This window comes from Triturus cristatus, chromosome 6, assembly GCF_964204655.1.
Source record: "Triturus cristatus chromosome 6, aTriCri1.1, whole genome shotgun sequence".
Classification (NCBI taxonomy): domain Eukaryota; kingdom Metazoa; phylum Chordata; class Amphibia; order Caudata; family Salamandridae; genus Triturus; species Triturus cristatus.
In genome coordinates this window covers 86230123-86242712 of record NC_140589.1, presented here as the reverse complement: position 1 = coordinate 86242712, position 12590 = coordinate 86230123, and the positions used below count along the sequence as shown (strand labels likewise).

The window sequence follows — 12590 nt, the reverse complement described above, 5'->3', positions numbered from 1 at the left end:
TCTTTAATTGATGCAACAGGGTCTGCACCCCATTGTTTAGAGAAAATGTGATGACAAGCTGCCATACAAGTGATAATTGGCCTATGCTCTAGGCAACTAAGTCTTCATCGTGACATTGTGGCTCATCTTCCAGTTTGTACAGGACATGTTACGAATAAACCACAGTAGTACATTTGAGACAGCACGGTACCGAATGTCCAAAGGGTACCTTTAAATCGTATTGTCATTATCCCAGCATCCTTAGACCTAGATGATATTGCAGTATATTGATACCGAATTGTCTTGCCCATACCAACAAGGTCAGTACTTGGGGCTATAGCTTAAGCTCAGAATTTTCTCACCAGCCGCCTTCACTATAGCCGTTGATGCACACCAGCCTGACGAAAATAGCAGTCTGCTAACGTCTAGCGTAGCCCGTTTCCCAACAAGACGCAGCTATTAAAAATGCTGCAGAAATGGTGGAGTTGTTCTTAATGGATCCTGGTACCAATGTGTCTCAAAACCTCTTTAAAGTAACTTAAATTAACAGGTGATCCTTGCTATACTACTACATTCACCACAAGGTATTAATGGGATTGTGTACCTGCACTCCTGGTTCATCAGCACAAGATGAGAAAAAGTCCATCCACTCCATGGCCCGGCGCTGTTGTTTGGAGTAGCCTACTGGATTGCGTAGAGGTTAGCATTGCAGTTCATTGTGTGGCATGCAGTCAGGTTGTAAATCCAAATTTGAGCTATAATCATTGGGCTAATGTGACATATTACATGTGTTCGAAAACAGAAAATAGTCAATATAAGAATGGCCTACTCTTGCCGCACTGTGTGCTGGGACCCTCGCTTTTTCCCGTAAAATGCAGGATTTTTTGAAGTGCTCTGCTCTGTAAGCCTCCTGTCCTCTCTCTCTCTCTGCATCTGCTGTCACTTTGGAATTGTGATCCCTTCGGGTCTTTGCATTGGGGGTGGAAAGATGGGGGAAAGGTGGGTAGGATGGTGGGACTGGGAGGGGCCTTGATGTTATTGCATGTTAACGTTTCTCTCTTGCTGAAGCCGCTGTAGCTTAGACTCTGTCTCCCTTTTGCCTTTTTGCAGTCATTGTGAACCTTGCAAAGAAAGGAGAAAACACTTGTTTGTCCAAGACCCCCTCACCTGTAAATGCTCCTGCAAATTCACAGACTCACGTTGCAAGTCGAAGCAGCTTGAGTTAAACGAAAGGACTTGCAGGTTAGTTTATTTTTTGCCGAAAGACAAAGAAGAGATATTTTTTTTAAATAAAACAACTTAAAAGATACTGCTCAGATTAAAAGATTGCTTCCTACTTTTTAGCAATATTGCTTCTTGGGGAGGGGGATACGTTGGGGCTTGGAGCTTTAGTTTAACAGTATGTTCCATCTTCTGTAAAGGGGATCATACCGTTCTCTTTTGTTGCTGTTATACAATTAAAAAAAGAAATATCCTTGCTTTAAGTTTGAGGCTTCTTCTTCTGCCTTTTATTGAGATGAGGGTACACGATGTGATTTCTGCACTTCTAGGAGCGAGCAGTGTTTGAGGATCATAATTCTTTTCTTTCTTTAAAGCAAGACGTCTATCATGGTTATCAAATACTCGTGATTAGAGAGATATCAGGTCCCCACTGCTCCATTTCCCGATTATAATAGCCACAATCTTTTATAAAATTATTTTTTATATATAAAAACATTATCAGTGCATTCAACTGTGTTGGGGATCCGCTTAGACATTCACACCTTTGAATTCAGCCACTTCTTGCATCAAGTTGAGTACTGCATCATGTTACTCTAGAGCTCTTCTAGATCAAGTGCATCTAAAATTAAAGTTTTGCATCAAAAAGTTGTTTATGCAAACAAATCTTCTCATTCCCAGATACTCCTGTTGAGAATTAATGGATGGAGGACTTGAATAGTAATCCAATTTTTTCTTATGCGTACCTCACTGGAGTGTTTTTACCACTTGTTTGAGACTTCTGGTCAGTGTCACAAAGAGACTAGGGAAGACTGACTGACACTCCACCAGAAACTATATGTCTGAGGTCCCTTGCCTCACTCAACTGAATCCTGGAGATGGCTCAGTTGACAGGCACAGGTGGTCCTTGGTTAAACAGATCTCGAATAGCTTTGGTTTTCACCATGGTCACAACTGAACTCCTTGTGGGTTGCATCATTCTGGGCTGCATGTTTGTAGACCTGGAACTATCCCCACCCAAACTACCCACTACTCAAAAACTGCACGCTGTGTAGATGATTGCTTTCGATTCCTTTTACCAATGCTGTTGATTCTAAATAGAAAAACGTCGTTAGAAATTTCCATTGCTGTGTTACCAAAAATCCAAAAAGGAACATTCACACACAAACATAACAATTTAAAACACGCTGTTAGCCATAAATATATGTATGTGGTATTTCCATAGTGCAAACCTAGTTGAAAGTCAATGGAGCATTGTACAGGGTCAAAGGCACAGTCACCATATGTTTGGTAGCTGGTTTCTAAGAGTGGAAGTTCACTCTTATCACGATGTAGTGTTTCTCCCTTGGGTTCACCTTCCTCCTAGTTGCCACACTGATCACAGAGCTTTGACGCCAGGTTGTCCATGTATATAGGTTTCTTTTGTCTACAAATTAGACTAACTGGATGAATCGGCAAGGGCCTGTGGCTTTCTGTTCTCCACAATATCACAGGTTGTCATTAAGAGATCGCATCCAGTTTTCCAGCCTAAACAGCAATAAGTGACAAAACCTGCACTCGATCATCACCACTAATGACATTTTTGTAGGTCTATCTTAACCAATGATAAATATGGACACATCATCTGGAAAAAGTCCACTAGAGAATGAGTACACCCTTAGCCTGTCCATAGAAGATAAAAAAAATCTTGATTTGTATCCTACATTAAAATTTTATTTTTGGCTATTAGAAATGTTTCCAATGTGTTTTATGCAAAAAGAACTATTGATGGGCAGAATGCAGAATAATGTCATACATTCACCCCAGTACAGAGATCTGGGCCTAAATCCATCATTTTTTTTGCTCGCCATGGCATTCCAGTTTGGACCCAGCCATATGCAAATCAGTCTTGACCCTGCTCCCAGGGAGGTCCTGGCCTGGCAGTTCGGGCTGGACTGTTCCCATTGGGAGCAGGGTCAAGACTGATCTGCATATGGCTGGGTCCAACGGATCTAAGCCCAGATCTCTGTACTGGGGTGAATGTATGACATTGTTCTGTATTCTGTCCATCAATTGTCTTTTTTTTGCATTTTTTTTTTTTGCATTTTTTTTTTTGCATCCAATGTGTTTTAGCCATGACGTTTTTTATTTGCCCTTCCTGTTAGTGAAGAAGAGTATATTTTCTTGGTTCTTCTATCTACACTGCTATCTATCTTAGACAGTAAGCTTGGACAGAGAGTGCAGTTTCTACAATACCTTTTTAGATGTTCTTAGACGTGAGAGGATCGTGTGGATGTGTCCCTAGAAATAGGATCTGAGTGGGAGAACGTCCGAGTTCGGAAGTCTATGGTCGCCCACTACATCACCGCGGTTATTAGCAGCATGTTTATCCATAACCTGAAGTATTTACCTTTGTTTACTTGTGGTATTGACACATATATACCCATCTAACTGGATGTATAGGGCTGAACTAAGCCATGGTTGTATTTCCTGGATGATGGAAATATACATTGCCCTTGAAAAAGAGCCAAGCATGTGTGGGCTTTATAGTGAACAGTCTACTGAATGGACGGTAGTGTACCCTAGTTGTTAAATAGATGCACCTATCAAGTAAACATTTGCTGTCAATAGAGTGGTTAATTTATGTTCTGCTCTAAAATGTTCTCTACTTATTTTCTGCCCCAATCTAGATGTGAAAAACCCAGACGGTGAGAAGAGGGAAGGCCTCTTTGCGCAGAAAGTAGAGGCAAGCAAAAATGAAGGATCGGTACAGAGCACAGCACTTTGAGTGGAAGCCATTCCCTACGGAGGCACATCACCGTCACCGAGATCCGCCCTTCTTCGCAAACAAAGAGTTTTTATGCTGCTAAACACCAAGAGCCAGAAAAGGGTCTGTTTTGGATTCCTAAAGAATACATATACATAATAAATAAATATATATATACTTATATATTTATGTATATATATATATATATATGTGATAGGCTTACACATATTTCTTTTTTAACGTTGCTAATATTAACATCTTCACTGGATTATGCCTTTCACCTTTGGGTGCAACTTGGCAGCACATACAGAAAGAAGGAAGCCAAAGGGATTGAGGAGACTACCAGATGAGATGGCCCGGCACGAAAGGAGTATGGCTAGACGGTTAGAGAGAGTGGCCAGTATCGATGGCCTCAATACTGCTGAAAGGAGAATCTAAAGCACTGTCAACTTTCGGGATGGTGGACAATAGGTGAAAGACTATCAGTCGATGAGTGTTGATTCCTTCTCCAATCTCCTACCACGTTTTCATGACTTAGTTTGTGGCTTGGTGCCTCTTTCCATGCAAGGCACATGGAAAAGGATCATGTCAGGCCCGTGGAGTTTTTGTGTGTGCGTGTGTGTGTGTCTCTTTGAAAAGTAAACTCACTGGGCCAAAAGAATGGTTATCCTTCGCGTCAAGAACGAGTGATCGTTTCCACACACTCTCGTAACTCTCCTTTGTCCAATTCACCCCCCTGTGAGGAGACAGCTGGTTGGCTGTCTGAAATCCAAAAGACTGCATTAACTAGGACTTCTGCAATTTAACAGAGGAGCTGTGCAGGTCTGTTAACTCATGTACTACAACGAATGCAACGGACAATATTTCAAGTAAACGTTTCTGATAATGGTCATGTCTCCAGAATAAGAATAACTTCGTCCACTATACAAGACCAGAGCTAGACCACAGTGGAAGCTAAGCTACAATGTCAGAGAAACCTAGCACCAGAAGTCATCCTATGTGCGAAAGAGTTTCCGTGAACTTGGTTGGCTTCATTAACTATCCTGTTCCTGTAGTGTTAAGTTGTCAACATATTCGGACACCAATATTTAGCCACTAGCACCTCTCTCTACACAGAGATACAGATGCCTCTGTACAAGAAGCATGGCTGTAGGTCCAGAGTGCACAGTAAATCCAGATGTTTGGGTAGTAATGGAGAGCTGTCGAGTGTGAATGGTGAATCGCCAGATAGCATGCTTACTGTGTACTGCAGGCCTAGAAGAGAAATTAATGCTCTAGAGGGTACACTCGCATGTTACGTGTGTAAGGGGGAGATGTCATTGAGGGCTTGAGGGGGGAGAATGCTGAGCAAGTAAAGTTGGAAATGCAACATCTTGTGTAATTTTAAGACTTGTGGAAAACATGTTGCCTTGCATACAATAGTTAATCTGATTACATAAATCCATCCATAGAGAACACTTATTATTTTAATTGTGGTGAACAGTCCCAATTTCCTACACCATGGCTGTTTGTTCGACATTGGCAGAGGCCTACAAGTGAATACTGAGCAACACATTACCAATTGCTAATGGAAACATTGCTTCCCTACTTACGTCCTTGTCTGCTCAAGTATACAATTCTATGCAACCTCGACAACCTACGAAGTGGTCATAATTTCAAAAATTCCACGTGGGCACAGACTTATAAATTTGGAATGAGGTCCTCATTATCGTCCTTCGAGCTGGTTCTACATCTTAGCTAGGCTAAGTTTTCAAATGTTTTGCCAAACTTTTTTCAAATCTGGTACTTGTTTGCTGCACATATAAATGACGATGTACCCGCCAAAACTCTAAACTTAAAGCCTTGTTGACTTGTGATTCGCTGTTTAGTGGTCTGTTGCGATGTCTATGCTTTCAGATATCGTCCTTTGTCACATCACTTCAATAAGTTACGCTCTATAAGCAGGGCTTGCTTTGAAATGGTGTATCAGGGAAGCAAGATGGAAATGGCAGGCTTCCAATGGAGGGGGATTTGACTAAAATGAGGTGCAAATTTCTCTGTTGATAGTGTTTGCAATCGAAAGGTTTCAGAGGGGCCAACAAAACCTTACAAACGCACTGAAGGAAGAGATGGCTTAGTGGCTTGGCTTAGGTAAATTGTACCCCTAATTGTACGGAGTAACAGATTTCAGATTGATCAGGTTCAGAACAAATTCACCCTTGATCGTGGTTTGGCAGCACATTTGTTGCACTTTAGCAGCCTTAGTCAAACCCTAGCCACATGTGTTCCTGCATAAAAGAATTCCACATATTTTACACACAATCAACGAAGCCCAGATTTGACTTGCATTCATTCCCATCAGAATAGTGCCGAAGTGCAATCGCACAGGTGACTGGCAGAATGCATCACGCTGGTGGGGCTACAGTTGGATTTGGTTGGCGTCTTGATAATGTAAAACTACCTCAATGTCGGCACAAACCATTTCACTTCTTATTCTCTTATGCCCGAACATTCTGGAATGAGGAGAAAAAAACATAGTGAAACATGGACCCTGGGTCTTGGTTTTCACATTGCCCAGCATGAGCTGTTCAGTAAGGCATCTTAAACGCAGGATAGCAAGCTACAGGTTCTCCTCCACTGTGAGGAAAGAAAAAAATAAAGACTGGTCACTCTGCGCCTTTGTTCTACATGCCGGAGACCGTAGGGTCACACGTGTTATGTCACCCTGCCTTTTTATGTGAATCCGTGTGGCTTTGAGCCCATGGCACTAGTTATGCATTTCACAATGCTACATATCTGCTGGTCCGCTAATAAATGTTCTCCGCAGGCTTCAATGGGGTGGTGGATATGCCGATTGCTTCTGTCATCGACAGGCATTGCTATAAATGTAGCTGGTTTGGTGGGATCACATAGGCTGTCATGGCACTGGTAACCGCTCAAGCTTGCTCTGTAAATTCTTGAAGTGATGTAGTCCTTTGTGTCACATGATTTAGGTTTGTGTAGTGGATGCGAGCCAAAGAGAAGATGCAATTTACCTACATCAGTCATTTCTACTTTTTACTGGGCCGCCACATATAAAGCAAAGCAGCAAAAGCAGTTACTCTGTACACATATAGAAATGTCATGGGTATATTACAAATGTATGTATTTTTAGTTGGACAGAGATGAATTTTGACAAAAACTGTTGCCAAACTCTCAGCTTAGATGATGGCCTGAGACTGTACCAGAGGCAATGGGCCACTGCCAGTCTGTTTGGAAACCAAAATCCACACCCTTCTGGGTACAATAAATCACCTTTTATGTTAACCATACCCATCTCTCTACCGTCAGCAAACTGAGCGGTGGTACTATTCTGCCTTTGCAGAGTGGGATACCATAATGTCTTCGTTGTAGCTGGTTATCTTTAAACATTGTGCTCTTGGGCCCTCTCAACCTATTCTGATCTGAGAAGCTGCACCCACAAGGGGTGATGGCGTTTGGGTATTTTTGCATGAATGTTACCATTAAGAATCTTCTGTGGGAGGCTAGTGTAGCTGCCATGCAGTTATCATAGGTGGAAAATAACACTGACCCTTTCTTAAACCACTGACCTACATTCCTGTATCTTCTGTTGGCTTGTTGTCCACTTCTTGAACCCACCCAAAATTTGACGACACCTGGAAGATGGGAACTTGAAGCTATGGGAGACAGGAATAGGTCAGTCTTCCCTCTTAGAAATAGCCACCTCCTGTTACACAGTGGGCAAGCATGCGGTGTGAAAAGACCGCCCCCAATCTTGAGCTGGAAAATGCTACTTCTACTGCATGTCTTAACTCACGCCATTTTAGTTTTTATCCTCTCACTGTTGCATGGCAATACACAACTCTGCACTACTGTTCTAGACTACTACTGAGCCACGATTCAAGGCCCTTCCCGCTCCGTGAATCACTCAACAAACATTTAAGCAAACAACGCGAGTGGGAAGTGAGCCTCTAATAGGGTACACCTGAAGGCAATGGCAATGCATACTGTCATGGGCAAAGCCAAGAGTTGGGGTTTCATAGCATAATCCTAATGCTGCCACCAATGCGCAGACTCTGGTCCGAATGATGCCTGCCCCTTAATTAGTCTGCATAATCTTAGACCATAATGCACAAGGGACAGTACATGACTACTAACCACTAGAATTTTCCGATCCGGCACACGCATAAAGTTGTACAAATTTAAAGTCTGATTATCTGTATATAAGTATATTTATTCTCTTTCAGCAAATGCACACTCAGATATACAGAACAGACCTTGTTGCACTGGTAGACTGGTTTTGCATCTCCATGCAATTTAATGGTGAGGCACGCATCAATCTGGCAACCCTTAATGGCTTTTCACTCCTGCCACGCACATAAACTCGTAGACTGAATATGCTTTACAAATAGAGGGGTATGCGCTTGTGACAGTAGAATCTACCAATTATGTTGCACTGCTTCGATTAAGGGGGCAAGCGTCCCCCCTCCCCTCGACGTCGCTCCCTTTGATGAAAATGGTGTATTGCAGCGTCCAATGCAGCATTGGATTTTGTATTCGAGGTTCCCCAGTAGTCAATGCAGGGTCAGTTTTACACGACTGCTTTTCCAAATGTAACATAATTCATTTAGCTAGAATAATCCTTTTAACTCACATAAATACATGTATGTTCATATGTATATACGTTTATTTCTAGAATGTATGTGAGTACACGTGTATATAAAGAGAAATATGTGTTATAGATGGGAAAACATTTTAAAGCCTATAGCAAGTGATTTATCCAATCTGCCTATTTAATACCCCGTTTTGTTTTTAGAACTGTTATTAATTTAATAAGAGTAGGATTTTTCAGTATTCTTTGGTAATATTTAATTTTTAAACCTATTTATGAGCAATGACAGTAGTAGCTCTGTTGTGTTTTCTGTATCTTTGTCAGCAGGCCTTAGACCCTGTAATTTTGGGCATTTTCTAGTATGTTCTGGGCAAACACTGCATCTATATTTCTCTTATTTCTCCAGCCCTTAATTCTATATTCCCAGCCCTTCCCCCTCTCCCTGTACACATTCCTAATAAGTGGATAGATACAGACCACTTAAGAGAAACAAAGGTCACGTAATGTGTGCATGTTTAAATATATGTGCACAAAAAGATTCCAAGTTGGCAAACAGTCAGGACAACGCAGTCAGCGATACAACAAAAATGATCTTGAAATTCACTGCTGATGCAGGACTAGTTGCAAGATCCTTTCGTGTTATTGCTGCTCAGAATACCATCGCCTTGTACCAACTTTTATTTTTTGTCTTATTCTTGTGCTATGGATTTGTAGTCCAACATACAAGTATGTAAATATTTCTCCACAGTGCTGTGTAACTTGCTGTTTAATCCCACTGACTGACCTATCTGCACATTTGCAGGTTTGTCAACACTTTCAGATCATAACCGGAGTATGGGACTGACCAAATGGAAAATAGATGCAGTGGCTGTTCACTCCCGCCACGCTTATAAACCCGTAGAAGGACTATGCTTTGCAAATGGAGGGGTATGCGCTAGTGACAGTTGAATCTACCCATTATGTTGCACTGCTTCAGTAGTGTTGAAAGGTTTGCATACATTAAAGACACGATACATAACTGTACTGTGTGGGGGCAAAAAGGGTTGAAATCCCCACATTTAAACTATTACGAGGATACACCTAAAAGTAACACACAATGAGAAGAAAACTGACCGTGTGGCACACAACAAACCCCCTCAAAGTCAGTGCTAAGCTTCATATTCTCCCGCTACCAACAGTAGTGATGGCTCACACCATTCCCTCCATGCGCACCTTTGTATGTGCAGATGCTGATGTACCATTTTCACTGGATCGGTCATTTAAAGCCTCTGTTATCCTTTTTTCTAACTTTGATTTCTATCTAGCCTTGGGTGTAGATCTATATAGTGCTGGAGATGGCTGTATGATGGTTAAATAGGTTTGTCTCTAACTTAAAATGGTCATCGCAGACTCCTGCAAGGTTTCTGCCACCTCTAATCCTCTCCTACACTGTGGCCTAAACAATCAAGAAGAGTAAGAAACACCAATGTGGCCTTCCAGTAGAATGGCAGTTCCAGGACAAGTGTTCCATCGACCTGAGACATGGCACGAAGGAAACCAGCTCCATTTATCTACAGAGTGACCTGTAGAGAAGGCCCACGCTCCTCAAGTTTCAGACCGTTTATTTTGAGTAGAGGGTTTTGTGGCAGTAGTAGTGTAGGACACGAGATACCTTTTGCGATTGTGACTGGAAATGAGAGAGGTTGTAGTAGATGTTGTTATAGCATATATACCTGCGCACCAGCTGAATGTAACATCGGGACATAGCATGCCCTCAAAGAATGTATGTGAATCTGTGCATCCCTGTAGTTTTTAGGTCGAGCCTAGGCAGCATGCGCATGCACTGCCTGGAACACCTGCTGTAATTACTATACGAAGTGTAATCCCGCCTGCTGCTTACCATTATTACTTGGGAGCGCAGTAGGGAGACAAGGGTGTGTAAGCTCATGCACCATTAACTAGGCTTGTTTTGTGAAAGTCATGTGCTCACTCTGAACCAAATAATTCAAAAATAAATTTGAATCCTCATAACTTAAAACGTTTTGTGGATGCCTTTTCTGTTCCACAGACACACAACTTCCGTATACAGAAGACTAACTACCGGTAGCCAAGCTCCTGTAATACAGTCTATGATCATGAACAAGGTAGAGAAGAGGGTCGTAGGTTCTTCCATAACCCCGTGATGGTATTACTAGACCATAACACATGAAACCCTAGTAAATATCTCGTCACTCATGATGTCATTTTTTTAGCGTTTGGCCACGTTTTCTAATGTTTTGAAATAAATTATTTACAGGGATAGATCTTCTGTGAATTTGAACTATATATACACACGCAGAATTACCACGTCATCCCTGTGCACTATAGGATTTCACCTCGCAGCTAAACCTTTAAACACACTTAAGTAACATCACATGCATTTACACATCCCTGCACGATCACGAGCATCTCTGCAATTGGTTTCTCCAGCTGACCTCTGAAGTATTTGTACAAACCTTCTCTCAAGCCTCAAGATGTATGTAACCGGGCTGTACTCACCCTTAAGTACCTCTTAAAATAAGAGCACATCTCTCTAGTCTCATATCACACCAGGCTAGCTGAACTCTCAGACTTGTCGCCCGCATCCCTTCCAAAAGGAGCAACGCAACTTTCCTTCATTAAACACACTTCTTTCCCATATTCATTAAACACACTTCTTTCCCATAGCAACCGGGAAGCAGACTCCATTTCAGTGGTTTAGGCATGAATGACTACAGCCAAGTTACTAGAAGCCGCAAGATCCTGGGAATCTCAGTGGGTTCTTTGGTAGAATCTACCTTGTATAGCTTCCACAATGTCTGCTTGAAAATTGGAGACAAAAAAAGCAATTCCGTTCTCCTTTAGCCAGGAACTAACTGAACTAGCCTTTCAAACTGTTGCCAATATCCAGTAAACCTGCTCAATGCATCCTATTGCCCCAATATTTTTGTTCTCTGCCTCCGACAGCCCTTTCGTTGTATTTATACCTGTATATTGGATGAAATAAACACTACAATTTTTTTATATTTAAAAAACCAATACGCATACTGAATCTCTTTTGTATCTTAATATTTGTTCTTCGTTTATTTATTGGTGCTACTGTCTGTTTGTAATTACTGTGGATATGAATATTAACAAGCAAATGTGTACGGATGGGGTATTGTTTAGTAGAAGCATATTTATTTTTAAATAAAACAAGATACAAATATATCATTAAAACATGTTTTTTTTATGAACGACTTTTACTTCGGATCTTATTTTTTTCACTTTTTATTATATTGTTGTCCATGTAAATAATGACCAGCATAAGGGAAGAGTATGAAAAATGCATCACAGTGGCGAAGAACGGAGCTTCATATATCACAGACGGTGTTGGCTAGAAAGGTGTCACGTTGGCAAACCATAGTGACTGCGGGTCACAAAATCATGTTTAAAGAGTATCCTTAATGGATGGAGATGGGGACATACAAAATCTATTGCAATCCTGTTTTCGCTCACTTCTTCATAACAGCCGCCTGATTTACCATCTCTGACTATCACTACTTTCCTGACCTTTAAAGGTATCATTAAGTGAACCTTCTCTTCTCCACCACTCTACACATACTTGAAAGAGCAGGATCGCACAAAAGTCTGGAGCTAGGCTGAGTTAGGGGAAGGATTAAAAGTATGTTTTTCAAACCTTTGCCAGTATTTAAATGCAAAGCAGATGGTAGTGCCTCCTCGTGTTGAATTGAAGTAAATAGAAGTATTCTCTGCTGCTTTCTCTGGAATGATGAGTCCAAAGAGAATTGAGCAACCTGGATTTTACAGCGTGAAACTTTTCTGAATTCACGTTCTATGCATTATTCAGCCTTCCTGTGGCAGCGCCCTTAATAGTCTTTCTCTTTTTGTCTCCTTTTTTTAATGTAAGAGTTGTCGGCGTTAACCATTTGGCTGCAAGTACCTTGATGACATCTGACATATGACCCCCGAGCCCCCTGGGGGTGGCACAATCTTTAGATTCTTCTTTTTCACCGTTAGGCCTGGAAGCACGGGTAAGAGCTCCACACCGAGATGCAG

The 12590-nt window shown here is 41.5% G+C and overlaps 1 protein-coding gene across 3 annotated transcripts in view; it reads left to right on the top strand.

Moving 5' to 3' along the window:
• VEGFA (vascular endothelial growth factor A) overlaps positions 1–11767 on the top strand; it is an 81718-nt gene extending 69951 nt beyond the window's left edge. For all 3 annotated transcript variants that reach the window (XM_085610264.1, XM_085610263.1, XM_085610265.1), the window contains 2 exons: positions 1090–1221; positions 3867–11767. In XM_085610264.1, coding sequence (XP_085466390.1) covers positions 1090–1221; positions 3867–3888 — 154 coding nt within the window. In that variant the 3' untranslated portion in view covers positions 3889–11767. The remainder of the gene's footprint in view (positions 1–1089; positions 1222–3866) is intronic.
• Positions 11768–12590: the final 823 nt, after the last annotated feature.